General features: G+C 29.0%; 1 protein-coding gene across 5 annotated transcripts in view; it reads right to left on the reverse strand.

Moving 5' to 3' along the window:
* Nucleotides 1-10,337: 10,337 nt before the first annotated feature.
* The window catches only part of LOC122502830 (protein tiptop-like), a 357,021-nt gene continuing 343,277 nt past the window's right edge, over nt 10,338-24,081 (reverse strand). For 4 of the 5 annotated variants that reach the window (XM_043613103.1, XM_043613102.1, XM_043613101.1 and 1 more), the window contains one exon: nt 10,338-17,394. In XM_043613103.1, coding sequence (XP_043469038.1) covers nt 13,830-17,394 — 3,565 coding nt within the window. In that variant the 3' untranslated portion in view covers nt 10,338-13,829. Of the gene's footprint in view, nt 17,395-21,458; nt 21,811-24,081 lie in introns of those variants that run through there. The other variant, XM_043613105.1, reaches the window with a different exon arrangement.

The raw sequence follows: 24,081 nt of genomic DNA on the forward strand, positions 1-24,081 counted from the left end.
ATTACAAAAAAATTTTTAATTTACTTTAGAAAATGAAAAGAAAGTACTTAGAAAGTACTTTAGAAAATGTCAAAAAATATTAAGCCGAGAAGTTAAGTTTAAAAAAAATAACAAAAAAATTTTTAATTTTTTAAAAAGGGTTCAATTTTGAATTATTGGAAAAAAAATTCTCACCATTTGAAAGAGCAGAAAAAAACCTACCAAAAACATATAGGTCACAATTGCTTTTTCTTTATTATATAAAAGCTACGATTTTTTATAAAACTCACTGTTTATACTTATCCAAAATCTTGAACCCCCTCCGCCTACAATTTTTTATAAAATTTCATAATTACTTGGTGGTTCTAAGTACTCATTTATAGTTCTAAATACTGTGAAATTATTAGCCCGATCTAACAACTTGCAATTTTAACTTTGGTACAGTTGAGAAAATTTGCCCCTTATATATTACATACACATTTTGAGATTCAAAATTGTTTAAAAACAAATTTATAATTGCAAAACTTAATTTTTAAACCTTCCCTTTTTACTAAAGATTAACAAAAAAATATTAGAATGCGAAAATTCACGATTAAGAACGTTTGGTGCACATCTCAGGCGTGTTTACGAGAGATCGATATCTGTGCACCTCGAGACAAAAAATTCGATATTTCGGTTAGTTTTAAAGTCTGCAGGGATTTCTTTTTTGCAAAAAATTCTGGAGAAGATAACGAATCCAAAAGTTATAGTTACAAAAAAATCGAAGGGGTGCTTATGCCCGAAAAAATGAAATAAAAATTTTTTTGACTTATTTCCGGGCAAATTTTGGATTTTTTTTTTTAATACTGCACTTTAAATTGTTAGATAATCAACTATTATTACCTAAAATATAAACAAAATCTAACAAAATGGATAAAAGTTATTCGTTTTTTTAAAAAAATGTGCTTTAATGTTTGATGCCCGGTAAAATCCACAATTTTGAAAATTTTTAAAAATCTTTTTTTCCTAAAATCTTTTGTCATAAAACACTACCTTTATACCAAGTTTCACAAAAATTGAAAGACCCATGACCAACTTTGATTTTTTTGAGAAAATTTGACCCATATAATCAAAGTTTTCTTCATATTAAAAGGTTAAACTTTTTCAAAACTGATTTGATTTAAGTCAATGATGGCTTATTTTTTTCAGAAAATGGTTCTCTATAACTTGACCGCTCAGATTCATAAACAAATACACCGTTTTGAAAATATGCTTATTTGTTAAAAAAAATTTATATTAAATTACTTTTTTTTTAAAAATAAGCATATTTTATAACCAAAAAGTTTAACCTTTTAATATGAAGAAAACTTTGATCATATGCAAAATGACTAAATAAACAATTTTTGTAAGTTTCAAATTCTTTTCTTGAATATTGATAATTGTTCTTCCAGAAGATGCAAATAACAATAATATTAAAAAATTCTTTAATGTCAATTCAATATTTTTTCTAAAGGTCTGCATACCTGTAAACAACCTCCTTAAAGTTCAGAATCAAACCAAAATATTCAACTTCTTCCCTCTTGTACATTTTCAAATATGATTCCATAATATTTTATGACATAAGTAGTCACTAATAATAGTAAAGTTTGTGGAAATATTAATCCGATTTTGACAACATTTACTTTTAAGTACAAATTCCTGAAGTGCCCCCCCCTATTTTTATATGATTGCAAAACATAAAATAAGTTTTTGTATTTTCAAGCACTATAGTATCCTTATTAATAAAATCAGACTTTTGTCTGTACATTGCATAGAATTCAAAATTTCTATTATATTCCTTATTTTTACACTCTAAGGAATGCGAAAATACTATTAAGAAAATTATGTGTGTATGTGTATATGTGTGTATGTGTGTATGTGTGTATGTGTGTATGTGTGTATGTATGTCCGCAAATTTTCGACCGCGTATCACGGAAAAACGGTTCGATCGTTTGAAGTGAAACTTGGCAGTCTTTTAGGCATTAGCCTAACTTAAAATCCTAGCGATAGTAGATTAAAAAATATTAATATGGACGAAAGTTATGCCATTTTTTCAAAAATTCGAAAATTCGAAATTTTTAGTTTTTTCATATACTTTAGTGAATTGTACTTAAACTTGGTACAGGGTTAATTTCAGTGTTTCTTATTAAGATTTAATCGTCAGAATAATAAAATTTTGAATAACAAATAAAAAGTGTTAGATTTAAATATTGAAAAATTAAAAAATTAAAAGTTTAAAAATTGAAATTTTTTTGTAATTAATTTTTATACGGTTGTATTTCTTAGGTCAATAATAAAAATTTGTTGTTGAAATCATAAGTTTACTTTCATAAAAAAATTTTATTAGGTCAGAATATTAACAATATCCATATAATTAATATGAGACTTTTGTCAGTATATTGCACAGAATTCAAAATTGCTATTATATTATATTAATTAATGATCAAAAAATGAAAAACTCAAATTTCATTCTGATGACTAAATTGTAATAAAAAATACTAAAATTAACCCTGTATCAAATTTAAGTAAAATTGATGACAATAATTATTTCAAAAGATTAATTTTGAATTTTAAAAATTTTGATAATATATAGCTTTTTTTGATTTTTCGAATTTTTTGGAAAAATGTCATAACTTTCGTTCAAGTTAATATTTTTTAATCGGATAAGGCTATGATTGTAAGTTACGTTAATACCTAATAGTAATATAATATCTTATTTAAAAGTTTTTATTTCGATCTAATAAAAATTTATTTCGTTTAAATAATTTTATTTAGTTAAATCAAATAAATCTTAATTGGATTAATTAAATAAATACTTGACTCTAATAAATGAATTTATTTAACACAAATAATTTCTAAATTTTATATTTTTTTATGGATTGCTTCTAAACTTTCTATAGTTGAGTATTACATGTTATTTATTAACATTTTAGCATAATTTTGCAAAAAATAATACTTATCAATTGAGCTGAAGAACGAAACGTTAAAACATTAAGGAAAACAAAAACGTGATTATTAGTGTCTATTAAAATGTGTTCCAACTTTCATTGCTACCATTCGAAAAAACGTCAAAAACTGAGGCAGAAACAGTTGGAACTGTTTTATTATAGGGCCAAAATAAGTGAAACCGTCCACTTAAAAAATTTTTATCTACAATTTTTAAGTTATCTATGATTTTTGCTAGATATATGAGTACACTTTTTCCTCCTACAATATTTTTCAAAGACAAATTTTATTTTTGAAGTAATAAGTTCAACGATCGCATTTTCAGTGTTATTTGTTACCCCTTTCCGATGCCTATAATGAACAGATCTAATCGTTTCTGACTCTTATTTTTATCGCTGTTTCAAATGGTACTAATAACATTTCGAACACATTTTAATAAACATTAATAATCACGTTTTGGTTTTCGTTAATATTTTAACGTTACGTTCTTCAGTTCAATAAGGTACTTTCTGATGCTTACATTAAAATTTTCAAAAAAAATGTTAACTCCTATTTTTCAAAATTAATTTTTATTTTTGATTTTTGACCGATTTGGGTCAAAGAAAAATTTTCCCCAAAAAAATGTGGTGTCGGTTTCGAACCACCCATTTTATAAGAAAGTTAAAAACGTAAATTTTCACTTTTTCTTTATATTTCTTATTAATGACAATGAGAAACCTCGGTAACCGTCAGAAAACATTGAAAAATAGTTCCTTTACTCAAAAAAATTTGACTAAGAAAAAGAAACATATTTTTGGCACATTTTTAGCCTTTGCAGTTTAGAGGGTCGGTAAGGGACCACCCTCTCTTATTCATTTTATAAAAAATCTCAAAGGAAAAAATGATGCACCTCTTTATTTCCTATAATGTAGAACATTTTAGAAATTAAAATTTTTACTTTTCATTTTTTCCACGTTTTTGTGCGATTGACTGGCATGGAGCCGTGTAGCCGAGCGTACGATCGGTTATTTCATTGACATGCTCAATTTTATAATAAAAAAAGTGAAAAAAATATTGAATTTTGGCGTAATTTGCGCATTTCTCATGTGGGATCCCCCTTAAACAACATGATTGTGATTACTAACTTTAACCCTTTAATAGCCGAGTTTTTTGCCGTTATTATTAATGTATAAGTTTAGTAAATTCGATTATTCTATTATTCAACACTGAAAGAATTTTGGGCAGGCTGCTGGCTTTCATGTCCGAAATTAGAGCTCCTGTCACAGGGCGTAGGTATATTACTACCAAAAAAAATTGATAATTAATCTAAGTTATAAATTAAATATTTTTTAGCTCCTGTCTGCTTTATAATTATTTATAAATATTCTCTGGTTGTTCAAAAATGAAAAATAATTATAAATAACCACTTGAACACCACCCTCAAAGTCAAATAGCCACCCCTTGACGATAATTGTTTTCGTAAATATTTAAAAAATCTATAGATTCTAAATGCATCTAAATTATAAAAAAATATTTCTAAGTGACACAAATATGGATAATAATATTAAACACCCCTCTTGGAACCCACCTCTATTTCATAATTATTCTTACATACTGTCAGTAGTTCTAAACAATTAAAAAAATAATTTTTATTGATTCTATACGTTTCGCAAAAACGAAAAAATATTTTTATGATGACTAGGTAATGATAGTAAATGTAAACTACTGTTACGTCACCGTAACCCATTTTCAATAATAATATGTAGAATAATAATTAATAATAATAATAATCATGATAATTAACAGTAATAATTAATATAGTAATAATCATAATAAAAGTTAATAACAAAATTGTTATTTACATATTATTATAAATAATAACTATAAATATTAATAGATAAATATAACAAACAATAACAATAAACAATAATAATCAATAATAAATTGTAATAATAAATATTAGCAAATAATAACAAAATGTAATAAATAGTTAAATATAACAATTTTAACAAACTTTAACAAATAATAATAAACAATAATAAATTGTAATAATAAACATAAACAATAATAAATTGTAATAATAAACATAAACAATAATAAATTGTAATAATAAATATCAACAACAACAGAATTGTAATAATAAATAATATAAAAAATAATATAATACGATCTATAGTCTAGAAAAGCAGTCAAGAAAATGTAGTCGTCAACATTATAAGTCTCAAAATGAGAAGTGGTGCTCTGCACAATTCAGTCTAAAAATTTTATCTATAACAAGTGGTTCTTCACGACACATGCTCTATATAAACCCAGTCTTAGTGGTGGTCATTAACTCTACGTGTATTTCAAAAGTGCATTTTTGAAAGTCAATCTGGAAGTCAAATTTGCTGTTATAGTTCCTGTCTCAAGTCACACAATACTACAACCACTTAGTCGACCATTATTTGACTAGTGCCATTATACCTCAACGACCAGGATCACCCATTGTTCAATGTACTAACCACTTATAGACTCATATTAGAAAACACGTGTTTATCTCTTATTTTTCATCAATTTTCTTATTTCAAAAAAAAATATATATATATGTATATCTGTTCAACTAAAATATTTTCTTGTTTTTACCAAACCCCATCCCTATTTTAATTAATATTAAAATAAAATCGGGAAAACACTAGGGATATAATAATTAGGATCGTAACACTACCCTTTAAAAACAACCCTAAGGTCAAATAACCACCCCTTGTTGATAAAAGTTTTTGTGAATGATAAAAAAAATCTATACTCTCTAAATGCTTCTAAATTATAAAAAAATGTTTCTAAGTGACACAGATATGGATAATATTAATAAGCACCCCCCTCGAAACCATCCCTATTGCTTAACAAGATTCAGGCGAATCTCACAACTTTTTTTATTTTTTTTGTCCGACATATTGGATCCGCCATTTTGAATTTTTGAAAACTGGCATCGGATTCGTAATCAGCGACCCCGAAAATCCCTGAGTAACAATTTTTAGACGAATCTGATGAATTTTCAATTTATCGTCTGCCATATTGGATCCGCCATTTTGAATCTTTGAAAACTAACATCGGATTCGTAAACAGCGACCCCGAAAACCCCCGAGTAACAAATTTTAGGTGAATTTGGTAGATTTTTTAATTGTTTCGTTTTTTGGGATAGTTTTCATTAATTTTTTTTACCCTCAGGTAAAGTTTTGTTATTATTTTTTTTACAAAGTTTACAATATTTTAAAACATGTTACTTTGAAAGCCGAAAAAAAAATTTTTCTGGAATTTATACCTTTTTTTTATTTTTGTCATTTTTGCGTTTTTTGAAGGGGTATATTTCATAAAGGGTAGTATTTTGTAAAATGGCATTCATATGTATTTGTTACTCTCGCTCACCCCTTCAAAATGAGACCTTAGCGGAGTTGATCCGTTAAGTTTTAAGAAAGTTATGCTTTTTTGAAGTAGCTCCACTAAAGGGTTAAGTGGTTAAGTGCTTTAGCTCTATTAAAGGGTTAAGGTCATATGCTCAAATTAATGCGATTATAATATTAAGGTCCTGTGTTCAGATTAATACTTAGTTAAGAAAGTACATGTTTGTTAATTTTGATTGTAATATTAAGGATTAGTGTTAGGATTAATATTTAACAAGAATAAACGTAATAGTTAGTTCTAGATTTTTAAATTCTAGAGACAAACAGATTTTTAAAAAAAAATTTAATAAATTTATTTTATATCATAAATAAATACCTTGTCTTCTAAACATCTACAAGAATATCTTCGAACAAGTGAAATATTAAACGAACTTCTTGTGAAATTTATTCTTTTTCCTGCTTCCCACTCTGCTTTAAACTTAAGTTGTATAGATGGGACAAGTGGTTTTTCATCTTCCTTATATATCTAAACTGTGGCGTCATCTGGTGACTAGTCGCGATACTACAAGTAAGAATTTCTTTTACTTTGTGATCAAATTTAGAGAGTATAATAGTTGAAGGGAGAAATTTTTTTAACTTTAAATTCCCTTGTCAGACACATCATCACAAAACTTTAAATCTAATTTATAAAGTTCAACTACGTTTTTTCATGTTTTCAAATTGAAAAGAACTATTTCTGCAATTATTTTCAGAGAAATGTTTTTTGCATACTTGTTCGAGGCCTTAACTAAAGGAAAATTAAATGTATTCTACTTACCACTTTATTTGTTATTCTTGAAGAAAAATATTTAAAATATGACGTTGCCCATTAGTTATTTAAATAATAAAAATTATATAATATTAGAAGTAGAATTAAATATATAATTTACTTTTCAGTTTTGAAAAAAGTTATAAATTATCAAACAACTATTTTTTAATTTGATTGAATTTAATAAATAAAAATTTCTCAACTTAATTTATATGCTATCAGAAAAGGTTTTATGAATAGGATACAAAATATTAGTTTATAACATATATATTTATTTGAGCTTTAATTGCATTTTAAAATACAACCGAAATAATTAAATAATGATAAATCTGGTAAAATGATTTCCAAGAGTCGCGTATACATGATGCATATCTTTGTGAATCCATGTGTAGGTACGTTCGTGTGTTTCATGTGAATGCGTTACCTTACTCGTATGAGTTTCGAGCGCGCGTTTTTTGACGCGTTTATTTATTTCCATCTAATTCTATTTCCATTTTTTATTCGTTCATCACACTCTCAGCAGTCGTATGTAATTACAATATTAATATTATTATGTTGATAAATACTTTAAAAGTCCGCGATGGAAGAAGTAGAGTTTACAAGAAATACGTATACAAGTGTTTGTCACTTCACCCTTCTCTCACTTTTTCTTTTTTATTAATCAAGAACCACACATTACTCTACACTTTCGTTACTCTGTGCTGTCTACTCGTACATTCATTCACAGTTTCTCTCTCATTTTTCCCCTCTATAATTTTCTACTTGCCTCTCCTTCAGTTTCACTCTTTTAAGTCTTTGTTTTTATTATTAATTTAATTTATTAATTATTTCTTGGAGTCTCAGTTTATTTTATTCATTCTGTAATACATATTCTTTCTTTGTTTTTGAATCATCTACTTTCTTTAATGTGTTACTTCGCTTACTCTTGAAATTTTTTCTTCTTTCATTCACTGAATGTTTCAAAAAACATTCATCAACATTCATTCCGATATCACCGTATCTCATTGATCTCCAATTTAAAATGTGTAATTAATTAATTATATAATATACACAATATCGCAATAATTCGAATGATAATAAATGACAATTTTTACACGTTAATGACACATGGCTCATTTTGTCGCGTTAATAAATATCATTTAAACAAGGAAAAATGTACAATTGTCATACATGACACTTTGCCTGTAAAAAGGCATGCTCCAAAAATTAAGGAGCGCTTGTTTCTATAAACGCAGAATAATATAGTTTAATGAAATTCGATATTGCACTGCGACGTGCGCTTTATTTACCGCTTCTCGCTCACCGGCTGATTATCACCCGGAAGACAGTAGACATATAAAACTAGTTCTATTTTTTAGAAATTAGCGAAGCGCATGATTATTCCCCAAAATGGCATTTGATTGAACTGACATTTTATCCAACTGCATTTGACCGATCTGTCATTTTAACGAAATGGCACTTAATCCAACTGTCTTTATGACGAAATGACAATTAACCGAATTTCCGTTTTAACGAATTGTCAGTCTTACGAATTGTCATTTGTTCAATGCGAAATTCTTACAAATTCTCTTGTTATATTGGCGATTCGTGTAAATGGTATTTCGCTATAAAAACTGTTCGGTTAATTGACATTTCGTTAAGATGACAGTTCGGTCAAATGTCATTTAGGGAAATATTCATGCGCCTCGAAATTAACAACGAAATATTATATATAAAAAAAGTAAATTTCTAAAATCTGTTGAATTAATTTTTTTTATATTTTAATCAAGATACGGAAAAAATGATTTCTTGTAAAGAAAATTTTATTTGACAAAATAGACAATCTATTTTTTTTGCACTTTTTGCGCAAGCTTTCAGAAATATTATGATATTTATATGAAGGCGAAAAAATATACAGAATATAATTCATATATTTACAATAATTTAAAAATGTAACTAATATGTAAATTCCTCATATATTCGATCTAGATTTATAAATCTACTAATTCCCGTGGTAATAAGTATCAACAAAAAAAATTCCTATACATGGGCAAGGAGCCTAATCTAGTCTATACTAATGACCTACAACTTATTCTACAGGTATACATGCTGACGATCGACCCTATGACAGGTGATAAATAAGCCTTTTTATTCCAAAAATTGTTATCTTTAGATTTATTGCTTCTTGTGCATATGCGCCGAGAAATTGTTATATTCCAATCTTGAAATTTGCGATTAAAAATTGTTTGACTATGAACAAGGGATTACAGTGTTTTAAAATTAGAAACTATAATTTTATATCAATTTCAGATCGCAATAATTCCAAGTTTGGAATTTTTTGCCTAGAATTTGAAAAAAGTGTCTTTTTATTTTTCATAAATATAAAGAAACAGATAGAGTATGAAAAATTTGCAAAATGGATGAAGTAAAATCGGCGCCTATTACATTTATGCTTTCGATTCCTGTTCCACTCACCTTATCGTCTGTATAACATAGAACTTCTTAAGAATTTATTATAAAATCACATACTTGGCCGCGCGCCGAGCCCCATGACTCAGCAGTGCCGCGAGATATGGTGGCATCACAATTAATTTAATCTCATCTCCTAACTAGCCGCTTATCGTCACTATCGTAGTCATCATTGAACCCCCAAAGTTTACATTGAACGTTGTAAAAATTCAAATTTTCGTAGACCGACATTTTGCGCAGTGACAATCACATTATAATTAATATGAAAAAAATCAATTCTCAAAGCATTGAGTTGACATTTTATAAAAGAAGGTCAATTTTCAACTTAAACCAAAAAATATATGATTGAATTTTAACAAAATTGAGCAACAATTTGTTCATACAGTTTTGTTATAAACTGATATGAAACATAATCAATGAAGATAGAAACCTTATGTATGGAAAAATATATTTACCAAATTTTTAAGTATATGCTTGCAGAATAATAAAACCTGACAATCAAGTACACAGCTCTTTATTACAAAAATTTATGAATTTATTATTTTAATACTTTATTCATCCCATCAACTACTTTTTTACTAAATGAAATTTTTTGTTATTTTACTTCGATAAGTTTCAAAAAGGCCAAGCATTTATCAGTAAAAGTCGAATACTTCATTTGAAATTAAAAAAAGTAATAATTTTATTCATGCTTTGTATTGATGGAAAAATTTCAAAAATATTGAAATATTTTTCTTTTTAATTCAGACTTTTCGTTTTAAATTCTTAAATAATTTGAGAAGAGGAAAAATGTATTAATTTTTTTTGAGTATTTAATTTTTTATTTATAAAACAGTAAGAAATGAAATTGTAAAATTTGTTATTTAAATTGGACAAAAGTGAGTCAAAACGACCAAAAAATGTATGCTTTCTTTAAATTTTTTTTCATAAAATAAAATTTTCTTATTTAAGAACTTTCGTATATTAAATTACATTATAATGTGAGTAACTTATTGAAATTATTTTTCAAAAGTATTAAAAATCAGGTCCATAATAATAGGTTCTTTGAGATCCTTTCCGAAAAAAGAACTTGTGCGTTGGTCACTATATCTTCAGATAGCTTTATCGAAAATTAAGAAACAAAATATTGTATGTTGACAGATTTTTTTGTTTAAGTTGTAATATTTAAGTCATTATAAAATATAAAAATTTGACATCTGAGAAAGCATGTTATTCAATTCTTAATTCTGGTCGTTTTGGTCTCTTGTAACCAAGTGTACAATGCTAACAGCATGAATATTTTTGAGATTTTATCAATACACAGCCATAATTATCAAAAAATAATAAATTGAAAACTTGTGTCTTTTGGTTTTTTCAACTTGATTTCTTTAAATGATAGAAAATTAACCTTCAAGTAATATAATTTTTGCCTTTTAAAGATTGAGGGGAGTCCACTAAATTTAAAATAATTTTTTTACAATGTTCCAGAAGTTGGAAATATCTTGTAAATACATGAACATTTTAAAAATTTATAAATCATGAATTCGACGAATAAAACTAAAAGAAAATTATATTTCAACTATTTTCGAATTTAATTAAAGATTTTCATGGAATTAGAATCAAGTAAATTCTCACACGACGTAAAAAATTGTTATTGATAATTTATTTTACAATTCAGTTAATCTCATTAAGACTTTGTCAATCTGCACGGAAAGAAATCTGTTACTAAAGGCGCAAAGTCTACTGGTTCACTTTTTTCATTAGCCACTATTGCGAATGCGCTTTTAGTAACAGATTTCTCTATATGCTTAAGTAAAACAGTAGAAGCAGAATAGAATTAATAAAACACCATTTGACTGACGATAGTCTTATTTGCTACTCAGGAACGAGAAGATGCGATAAGCATCGCATGGTCTTGATTGGAAGGTTTGTATTCTTTTTATAAATCGAAATTGTTTTTTTTAAGATACTAAATTGTTTTTAGATTTTCGACTAAAAACAATCAACCTTCCAACCGACAGTAACTTTTTCACTGGAAAATTTTTATTTTATTTTTTGGTAAAATGCGCTGATTATGTGTTTACACATTAATATGCTTTCAACATGTTGCACATATTAAAGTTTTAAAATTTAAATTGAAAAGACAAATTTACTCTACATAACTCTAGGATTATCATTTACAAATAGTATTTATGAATTATATAAATCTTAAGTTTTATCAATTTAAACTTTTTAGTCATTAAAAAATTTATCCGCTAAATTTCATAAAATTATATATATATATTTATGTATATATATTATAAAATTTTTTGTATTCATATGAATCAAAATAATTTTGATTAGTCATGATAATTATAATGAATTGTATAAAAAAATAAATAATTTCCATTAGATCAAATATTTAATACACAAATTTTACAAATAATTAAAAGCTTAGATTGAATATTACACAGGCAGACAAAATAAAAAAAATTTCGAGTGCGAAGACTGCCATGTGATAGGTTCTCTTCCTTATAATGTGTCTTAAGCAAAAAACGTAGTCTGACATCGAGTTTGGTGCAATTTTTATTTTACAAGTCGATATATTTTGATTTATGCTTTATATTTATAATTTTAGGAAAACTCTATTCTTAAATTAGTTCAACATAATTCTGAATTAAGGAACATTGTTTTTACAATATATACTTTATATACTTAAATCAATTTTTATGTAAATAATAAGATTTTTGATTCGTCTTCATATAAGAAATAAGATTTTATTTTACAGTAACATAATTTTTAAATTTTTACCCAATTTTGTTAAAACCTCTTCGAGTTATCGTTTTCACAAAAAGGGATCCACTCACATATGTACATCCGGACATTTTTCAAAATCTTATATAACATATTCCATCACTTTGGGGTTTTTGTTGTCGCTGAAGACGAATCTAATGTTGGTTTGCAATATTTCTTAAAAACGGATCCAATATGACATTAAAAAAATTATTCAAATAAACGAAATCAATTGAAATTTGTTATTCGGAGGTTTTCCGAATCGCTATGTTCGTATGTAACGCGAAATTATAAAAAACTCGAATGTCTAATACAAAATTTTATGTTATGCTAGATTTATGTCCTTGTGTTTTGAATACCTTACTCTTTGATGAATTTTTTATTTTTTATTCTGACATATTGGATGTGACATTTCGAATTATTCAAAACCGACATCAGATTCTTAATCAGCGACCCAAAAATCTCCGTAGTAACAAGTCTTAAAGTAATGCGAACAATTTTTTTTAAATCTGCTTTTTAGGACCGTCATTTTGAATCCAACATTTTTAATTTTGTTATATTTTTAGTTTTTACATAATTAGAGTCACTAAGTACAAATTATCAGTCAGATATAAGCGTAAAAGTTTTAGATATAAAAAGTAAGTAAACCATGCAAATCAATTTCTTCTTCTTCACACTCCAGGTTTGTAAAAATAAAAACAAGCAACAAACTCGATGTTAGACTACATTTTTCTCTTTAGATACATCAGAAAGAAGAGAACTTATGATATTTCAGTCTTCGTACTCGCAATTTTTTTATTTTATGCGCCGATGTTAATACATAATTTATTGAATAAATACTGAAATTTATAAATTATCTTCAAATTAACTCCTTTCAAGTACAAATTTTTTCACCTACAGGAAATATATTGATTTGCATTGCAAGAAAAGTATGTTAGTTTCAGATGTTTCGATAGTCATTTTAAAAATGCTTTTGCAGTTGTTTTTTAATTTTTGGAAATGTTTTTAAAATTTTAACTTCTTTACAATATATTACATATTTATGAGGAAAGAAATTTTGATGTTAGCTTTAGATGCTATGTACGATACCTTATGTATAATAATATTTTAATAAAATTTATTTCATTACTTAAAACATCTTATGACATGACAAACATATTAATCTAAATACTCTTGCAATTTCACAATGTAAATAACGAAATGACGAATTTTTATCCTGCCATTCAAAGTTGATGCTTGTCGAAATTATATATATTACTTTTGGATTAAATCTAGACAAATTAGTGTAAATTGAAATTTACTGAACGTTATACTTGAAAGTATTAATGAATAAGAGATTTATAATATTTGATACAAACTGTACTTTCTTCCAGTGAAAGAGTACTATAAAGACCTAAAGAAAACAACGAAACCGTATCGTCGTCGGCACGACGGACTTAGACTAATCTATCTTGACTTCTCTGAACTCATTACAATATAAATACACTTATGTACAAATGGCACCGCTACTTACGGGGCTCGGACTATACGTATTTACTGGACAATTGTTTAGCCAGTTCCGTATACTTAAGAAATTTTGAATGAGGACTTTCTTCAAGAGAAGAAGCTGCAGATTGAGATGGACTTCCATTTGCCTGATTTGGAATAGGAGGTGACTTGTTTCGCTGTGAAGGTAGAGAAGATGAACTAGGACCACTGGAACCTGATTGGGATAGTGCCGCAGCCGATGCTGCAGATCTTCCAATTGTCAGGGGATCCGGAATGACACCATCCTTAACGAAATGCATTTTTGACAAATGATGCCTGTAAGCACCCTTGGAAATGAATGGAGTATCGCAAAACGCACACTTCATTATTGAGTCCGCTGTCACGACAGCGTCATTGCAGGCCCAACTGAAGGCCAGAATTGCCCCAGGCGTAGGACCAGAACCTGCAGCGCTTGTACTGGTGCCATTTCCACTCCCGGCGCTTTGAGATGAGCCAGTGGAACCTGAAGCGTTCCTGCTGCTGACGGAAGTAGAGCCACGAGTTTCTGTTTTGTCACAGAGCTTTTGAAGAGCAGCCAAAGGATGACTGCTGGTTTTTCGGCCTTGGGAATCTGTATTGCTAGTGCTTGTCCCTCCGCCACCACCTGAGAGGTTATCAAACATAGAAGACAATGCTCCGAGGCTACTTGAAGCTTTGGTATCAGGAGTTCCTCTAGGTGTCACTGATCTATCACTACTTGCTGGACTACTTGTACTATTTCTACATGGACTTCTGGTCGAGGGTTCAACCTGTCCAGTAGACCTTGGTGTTGGAGGATTCATTGGTGGTGAAAGAACTTCTCGATTCTCATCTGACAATTCCTGTTGAACAGTTCTTCTATGATTAAAGTTTGTCTGATCTTCCTCTTCTCTCGACTCATCTACTACTTCTTTCTTCACTACAACTTCCCTCGAACCTTGCTGAGGCTGTTCTGTCTCGGTTGTCGCTAAGTTTTCTGCATCCTCTTCCCTCGGTTCCTTTTTCACAACAACAGTCTCTTCGTCTCCGGATTCTTCTTGTACGTGTCGGTTCGTTAAAGGCGTTTGCTTCTCAGGCGTCGATCGATGATGCGTGTGAGAAGACGAGACCGAAAGCCTTTCATGGCCAGAAGAAACTTCAAGACGCCTCTCAGGTGTCATAGCATCCGTCCTACCGCTCCCTCGTTCCGAAATTGAACTCGATTCACTTCCACTTCTTTCTCGCCTGGTTGCATTTGAACCAGTATTGTAATGATGCTGCTGATAGGAACGCAGGAGATTCATCGTTTGAGGGTCTACGAGGGGTTTGGTATAATCTACACTTTCGTCAATTCCTAAACGCTTTAGAATGCTAGAACCCATGGGTGCACCAGGTGGAGCATGATGCAGACCGGACGCGTTATGTCGAACCCTTGAGTCAAAACTTTTCTCGATAAGTTTTTCAATTGCATTCAACACTGAAGGAGATGATGTTCCCGTAGGTTCAACGGTATTTGGTGTAGAAGTGTCTTTTCCAGGAGTTGTGGCATCACTGGCAGAAGAGGGGGACCGATGATGCCTCGACGAGACTGGTGATGTATCTTCAGTCACGCTTTTTCTGCCAGATTCTCCGACTGGCAGCGCTGTTGACATGTTATTTGACATTAATGCATTTTTGAGAAAGTTCCGTTGATTAACACCCACTGTTCCAGCACCAATGCACTGACGAATATGCTCCACAAAAATAGTTGTTTCAATCTTGTCACCGCACTTTTCGCACGTGATCCTACCAGCATGTTTACTTAAGCTGTGTCCAATACTTGCTCCAGTGTCACCATTTTTAAACTCGTTCTGTGCCCGCTCCAGTTCTAATAACTTTCGCACAGGAAGGGACTTCTTTCGTTTTTCTCTAGTCTGTCTTCGTCGTCCTCCACTCTCCGTAATCGATCGCATTATGTGCTCTTTGTAATGCGAATTCTTTACCATATGATTACTTAATTCTTTTAAGGAACTAAAAGCCTGATCACAAACCTTGCAAGTCAAAACAGCACTAACGTGACTACTCGTTGCGCCAGCTCCCGGACCACTACCACCTCCATGTGGACCACTTCCACTTCCTAGAGGACCTCCGGGACCACCGGTGCCTCCACCGACACCGCCTCCTGTGCTTCCCGATCCCTTACTGTCATCCGAAGATTTCCAAGATATTATTTGTTCTTGGGAGATGATATTTGTATAATGTTGCGTTTGCTGCATATGTGAAGTCATTTCAGCCAAAGATCGGAAACTTTGACCGCACCACATGCACTTTAATATCTGTCTTGTTTGCTCTGCACCTTTCCCTAACCAGACATCTTGACCTCGAACAAGCTTCCTTGGTAATGGCATTGTTTCTTTAATAAGTAGATTCAGTTCGGAAGGACTTTGCTTACTTGGAGTGGAAGTTCCGTTATTTCCGCCGCTGGTTGAAGTTTGTGGTTGATGTTGAGGTGGGGCTATCGAAATGTTCTGATGATGACTAACCGAAGGAGGAGGAACCGGCATGTTAACGCCACAGTGTTTGGCTTCTTTCATATGTGTCGTCATGGCAGCGAGTGTGGGGAAACTTTGTTTACACCAAACGCATTTCAGTACGTCCTTCGCTTGGTCAGCTCCTTTGTTAAGCCAGTGAGACTGCCAGGCGCTGTGTCGACTCCCAGATGTGGCGGAAGGATTTCCAATTCCTCCAGGAGATGATCGAAACAAATCATCACCGCCAAGTTTGCTCAGTTCGCTCATTTTTTCGAGGGCTTTTGTAGCTTCACTTGGTTGATAAGATTTTTCCATTGCTGATGGTGGTTTCATCTTGCCATTCCAAAGTTGATGGTGATCCACTACTCCGCCTGTGCTTTTCGGCGAGAGTTGCTGTTGACTAGTAGCAGCTGCTGCGACCGCTGCAGCAAAATATGGGAAGTGTGACGCCACTACGGGTGACGTCCAAGGGGACACAACTGATCTACCATACGAGGATGCAGTTGATGAGGTATCCTGATGACCAGTGGGAGTTGATGACGCGTGCCTAGATGATTTACGTGGTGGAGGTGGCGGCGAATCTTCAGGACCAGGTCGTTTCCTATTGGAAACTGACAAGTCGAGCGGTCCATTGTTTGTTTCCGTTGAAGAAGATGGCGTGGGAGGTTTACTAAGATTTAAAATCTGCTCGTCTTCGTCTTCAGTTGATGAAGCCTTTCTCGTACTGAAGTCAAGAACCGCTGGTAAAGGAGTTGCAACGGGTGATGTTTCTCCACCACTCGTTGGTGAGATCAAGAGACCAGGAGTTGCGGCAGGTGGTGAACAAGAAGACGTAACCAGAGGTGACACAGATCCACGGGATAATGGTGAATGACCTAGAAGAAGACGCTGATGCGTTTGCTGAAGGTAGGCTGCCATCACTGCCGCCGAATGAGAAGGTAAGAGTGGATGAGTCCCAAGAGGTAGAGGAACAATGCTACTAGGACTGACGGGACTGGCGCTATTTCGGATTGCTGGTGGTGGAGGACTTCCGACAGCTGGACCAGACGATTCCCGAGAGTCTCTCGAAGGACAACGAGGACTCATTGGTTCCCTACAACAAAACAAAACAAGCGTTTATTTATATCATCAAAACTGCAATATTTTTCTATCTCATACAATTTTCAAGAGTAAATAAATTAAGTGCATTGTATTCAAATTTGTTCCTCTAACGATTTTAGTTTTTACGTCCAAAAATTGATAAATCATTTTTAAGACATATGTTTTCCTATCATTTATTATTAAAATACCTGCAGAATTACAATGCCTTTTTTTAAATAATGGTATAAATTTGAACAAAAAGCAATAAAAAATTGAGGGTAATAATAATCAAACTTGTCGATTGTGTTAGAGTTATTGTGAAAAAATTATGTATTCCAAAAACAATTTATAGAAGTTGATACTAAAGATAACGGATGTTATTAATTTAAACGCAAACAAATCATAGCTATTGAAGTGACAATAAATATGAACGGTCGTAAATCAAACTATCGGGCGTTATATGCCGATTTTACTGCTGCAGAGACAAAATCAATTCCTCTTTGATTCTAAAATAAATTTTTTTTATTTAGGTTTTCTTACAAAATATTTATACAATCAATGATTTTTATATATCTGGATAACGTAAAAATATATTTTAATCGAGTAAAATTAATGGATTTTGTTTTTATAAATTAAATCAATATCATTAGTGCGAAATTAGGTAATATATTACCTTATATGTAATGTTATGTTATAATATAATTTATTTGAATATAGTATATTATAATATAATGCAATATTGGGTCAAGTGGGGTCATTAGGAACAAGACGCAACACTAATTATTAGTGTTGTCTCGCAGGACGAGACAAGATGCGATTCTTTTCAATCTTGTCTCGTTTGGAAACGTCGAGATGAAAAAAGAGTCTTGTCTCTTGAATATACAGTAACTTTTACTATTTACAAAGTAAACCCAAAACTGTATGGGACTTCTATGCATTTCTATCAACTTCTACTATTTTCAAAGTGAATTTTGCTACACTCTAAGTGATTTCACTTCAAAAATAGTAAAAATTAAAAAAAATGTGCAGAAGTTTCAGTAAGTGTAAGTTTTACTTTGAAAATAGTAAAAGTTACTTTATTCAAGAAACAGGCCGGCGCAGCGAACGTTTATCTGTATGGAATCTCAAGTGACATTTAGCCACTAGCTTAACAAAAGCACATAGAAGAACTGTCGCTGCACCGGCCTGTTTATTAAAACTTAGATATAATAAATAATGAGGAATCTTTTTGAAACTTTACAGAAAACTTTCTTAAATAGTAATAAACAAATATCTCACTGAAAGTCAATATTGTTTTATTTGATATAACTCAAAAGAATGTTAGTGAAATTTTGTCTGATAAAACGAAGAGAAAATAATTAAAACTAAATGTGATTAAAATTAAAGAAAACTGAAATTTATTTCAACAATTTTTAATTTTCAATAAAGGTAATAATTAAAATTATAATATTTAAATAATTAATCATTGTAATGTTGAATAAAAAGAATATTTTATATTTCTTGCTTCATTGGATAAGCGACCTTGGTGACAATCTTGAGTTGAAACTATAACCTGAGAGTTAACCGTCGCCACCGATGCTGCTTGCTGTACAATGGACCGATATTGAGTAAAATGCATGAGATTCCAAAGAAAAAGTTAATTTACACTTATTAATATTTATTTAATAGTATTTATTTTTTATCTCATATATTTTACGTTATATCCCCCTATTGTTTAGTCAGCACCATCGGGGTGGGTTAAACAACAATTTATTGATTTATTAAGATAATGTTTTAATTAAGTACTTTTTACTCTAAACTTTTTATTATTATTATTGTCTTCTAACTTTTTAAATTACAAAATGTTATTTTATTATAAAAAAATGTTTATTGCTGCCTGCGTTGCATATGAATACTTTTTCACTATCACAGCAAATAGGTTAAACAGTTTTAGTTACACTTAACTAAGGGGTCGTCCATATACCACGAGGTCAGTTTTAGGGGGAGGGACGTTCAAAGCAATGTCCACGTGGAACCAGTAAAAAAGTCCGTTACATTTTATTTATCCTAATATCAAATTTCGCACCACTGTTTTTGTTCAATTTTAAAAAGATTTGTCATCAAAAAAATTATTTTTAGTAGTAAAAACTGTTAAAAAATTTGGAAATGTCGTAAATATTTCTTTTATTAAATGTCAATTTAATTACCATCATAAAATAAAAAAACCTTTTTTATAGTTATAAGTTTTCATATCCTACCAAAGATATTAATTTCTCACCAAAAAATTTCCATGTGGATAATTATATAGGAGGTGAGGGGGGATTGTCAAAAGGACATGATTATCTACAATAGATGAAGAGGGGGGGGTCAAAAATTAATAAAAAATTGTTCCTAAGATGATAAGTGTGGCCCCTTCCACTATTCGTTTTGGCTATAGTTAAAATAACAATTAAAACAGTAGTTTTCTAAGATACGATGTAATATTTATCAAAATATATTATGGAAAATGTAAATTTTATCGATTTGGAAAATTTTATGATGAATAATAAAATAATTTAGTTTTTAATGTATGAAATAGGAAAAATAATTAACAATATTTGAGAACGGCTTTCTATAAGCCAAAAACAATACATTTCAAATAAAATTACCTTAAATAGATTTTTGTAACTATTTTTTTAATTTTTCAGTGAAATTTTGAATGGTGGACACTTTGGGGCCACTTTTTTTAAGGCAAAATTTCATCTGTTTTTCCAAAGTCATCAAAGTTTTATTTTCCTTCGTAAAATAAAAAAAATTTTTTGCTAAAAAGTTAGCTAAGGAGATACAGTTTCAGGGTATATACTATTAATTATGTCATATAATACCGTTTAGAAATTACAGTCGTTCAAAAGACCTTTGGGCCCCTTACCCTACACAATTAAAAATTATTATTTATTCTTATATTTCGTAAATTTATATACTAATAATTTTCATAGTTAAGAATAAGTGAATATATTCATTATTTCTTCAAAGATTTGAATTTCTGAATTTTTATAAATTATTTGTAATTTATTACATAGTTTCTATTTATTAGTTAATAAACTATGAAAATATTTTTAATAATTTTTTGTTTGTTTTATGACAAGTCTCTAGCACGTCAAAGTCGCTGATTACAAAACTAAAGTTTTATGCAATTTTGAGAAATTTTGAAAAAAATGTCCGCCATATTGGAACCGCCATTTTGAATTTAGATAATCTAACGAGCGAACCTAAAAACCCCTGCGAAACAAGTTTTATGTAAATTTCAGCAATTTTGAAAAAAATGGCCGCCATATTGGATCCGCCATTTTGAATTTTGAAAATCTGACTTCGGATTCGTAAGTAGCATTTTTAAAAAATGGATTTCGTGTTAGCAACATGTAGTATTATTTTCGTTATTGACATGAAAAAGTAAAACATTTTATATTAACAAAAGATTAAAATAAATCAATTTTCGGATTATTTTTCCCATGCAAATAATGTGTCTAAATCAAAACCAAATCATTTTTAAAATATTTTGAAAAAATAATCTTTCGATGTTTTATTTTAATCCTTGATGGATTAAAAGCGTTGCAGATTATTTTAATCCATTTTGGTGATAAAATAGTACCCCACAATTTTCTGTATTATATTAAAATATTTATTTGAGGTTTGATACAATATGTACTACTTTAGTATTATTTTTTCATTATACATATTAATTGTAACCAAAAATTAATATATAAAATAAATAAAATCAAAGAGAACCGAAAAACAAACAAAAATCAGCAACTGTCCTATATGGTGCTGTTTTATCAGACTAAAACTGAAATAAAAAAAAACACTTTTTCATGTCAATGGCGAAAAAATACTTTATTTATTATGATAATTTCTATGAAATACTTGAATTTAAATTTAATCATATAAAAGCATAATGAACATTGTCTATCAACATGAACAATGTAATTTAATAACAATGCAATACAAAAAGAGGAACCAAAATAAATTTTATTAATTAATGAAGAAAAAGTTGCATCACTTGTGCGAAACAAAGTTACTGAAGAGTCATTTCAGAATTAAAAAGGGTAATAAACTTTTTACCTCTAAAACCGATTTTATGCGTCCGGTCACGTGGTTAAATCTTGGTTGGCGGACATTCCAAAATAAAAGTATTAAAAGTTTTATGACACAAATTTAAGTAGTAGACCTGTCGACGACTGGTTCGTAACTGAATGAGCTCGAATGCGTGCCAGGAGTTGTAAGGGGCCACAACCACGCATGCAGGGGAAGTTTTTGGACTTGCGGGGAGGGGAGTGTGTGTGATGCTATGCGAGGGTGCTGCTCTGCAATGTACCTTTTTAATGGGGGGTGGGAGAGACACGAGTGCTGCTGGAAACATGCGCCTATCTCTATTAGCTGAGTGACGCCACGCGGCAGCCACTGATATCACAGTCGCCTGACACGGCTGGCTTATTTATCCCATCCGCGGCGATTTGTTGGCCTCAAACAGCACGCAAACTTTACACTACCTATCTACCATTGTCGGATGCTTCAAAGACAGCCGTTCTTTCGTTGGCTTATTTTGAAATAAATCAAAAATCCATCATCTCATTAGGAAGTCCTTCACATTCATTGAATTAAGTGAAATTCATTTTATGTCACAAAACAATTTACCAACTCTTAATATTTCTAATTCCTAAAAACATAAAGTAACATTTTTCCATATCGTAAATTATTTGCATTTCAAGATCAAAATTTGGATCCAGATTTTAATATTTTTGGATATAAATAGTCACCAAAAGTAAATTACTCGGAATATTTCATTTTTTTAAAGGTTGACTATTATATTTTAAATTCCAAAAAAGCAATAGTAATTTAAAGAATAAAAAATTCTGTTTTTTGATTATTTCCACTACTTTTGGCTAATACTAGAAATTAAAAAACTATATTATCAAAAATTATAATCAAATTCTTCAAAACGATTCAATTATTTACAAAAAATATTCGAAATTCAATTATTTTTAATATCTATTATTTTCATAAAAATTCGCAAAAGAATTCAATTATTAAAAAAATTGATAAAATTCATTCAAAATTCAATTATTTTCATAAATAATAAAACTCATCGAAGAATTTCAATTATTTTTATATTATTTTAAATCAATTAATCGATCTACAAGAATTCAATTATTTAAAATAAAATTTTCATAATATTTATTATATTTCAAACAAATTAATTATTTAAAACAATGTTTATAAAATTCTTATGAAGAATTCTATTATTTTCGAAAATAACAAAAATGTTCACAGAAATTCAATTCTTTTTAAACATTTTAAAAAAATTTTTCGCAATAATTCAATTATTTTCATAAATAATAAACTTCTTCTTAGAAATTCTATTATTTTTAAAAATTTTAGTACAATTCTTTGTAACTACTATTTTCAAATATTTTATTTAAATTATTTGAAAATAATCGATAATTTTAAATACAATTTAAATGAAATTTTTTTGAAATAATTCAATTATTTTCACAAATATAGTTTTACTCAAAAATTCAATTATTTAAAATTAAATTTTCATAATACTTATTATATTTCAATAAAATTGATTATTTAAACAATGTTTATAAAATTTTTATGAAGAATTCATTATTATTCTTAAAAATAACAAAATTTTTCACAGAAATTCAATTCTCTTATTAAACATTTTAATCAAATTTTTCGCAATAATTCAATTATTTTCATAATTAATAAAATTCTTCTCAGGAATTCAACTATTTTTAAAAATTTTAATAAAATTCTTTGAAACTATTTAATTATTTTCATAAATAATTAAATTCATCGCAGGATTTCAATTATTTTTCATACAATTTTACAGGAATTGCTCAAAAAATGTAATTATTCTTTCAAAACTTAATTTCGAATCCTCGAAAATATCAATTATTTAAGAAATGTTTTTTTAAAATTCTTTATAAGAATTCAATTATTTACTAAAATGTTAGAATTTTTCAGAGGAATTCAGTTATTTTCAAATATTTTAATAAAATTGTTCGAAAAAAATCAATTATTTTAAATACAATTTTAATTAAATTTTTTTATTCTCGAAAATTCAATTATTATGAGGCATTTTAATAAAATTCGTTTTGCAAAATTCAATTATTTTCATAAATAACAATATTCATCACAAGAATTCAATTACTTTTAAAAGTAATAAATTTCTTTTCTGAAATTCAATTATTTTTAAAAATTCTTATAAAATCGTTTGGAAGAATTCTATTATATTCATAAAAAATAAAATGCTTTTTAGCAATTCAATTATTTTCAAAAAAATTTAATAAAATGCCACACAGAGATTTAATTGTTCTCAAACATTTCAATAGAATTTTTTGTAAAATTTAATTATTTTTAAAAACTTTTCGCTATTCAATGATTTTAATATCTACTATATTCATAAAATTTCCAAATAGAGTTCAAGTATTTGAAAGATTTTCTGTAAAAATCTTTGTAAGAATTCAATTCTTTTCATGAATAATAAAAATTTCTCAGGAATTTAATTATTTAAATTAGAATTTATAAAATTAGAATTTATAAAATTCTTCGCAAGAAGTAAATTATTTTTATAAATATTTAAATTCTTTCATGAATAATAAAATTCGTTGTAGGAATTAAATTTATTAGCAGAATAAGAAAGAAGTAAATATTTTTGATGAGAATTAGGAAAAAG

This window comes from Leptopilina heterotoma, unplaced genomic scaffold (assembly GCF_015476425.1).
Source record: "Leptopilina heterotoma isolate Lh14 unplaced genomic scaffold, ASM1547642v1 Lhet_24, whole genome shotgun sequence".
NCBI classification, from domain to species: Eukaryota; Metazoa; Arthropoda; class Insecta; order Hymenoptera; family Figitidae; genus Leptopilina; species Leptopilina heterotoma.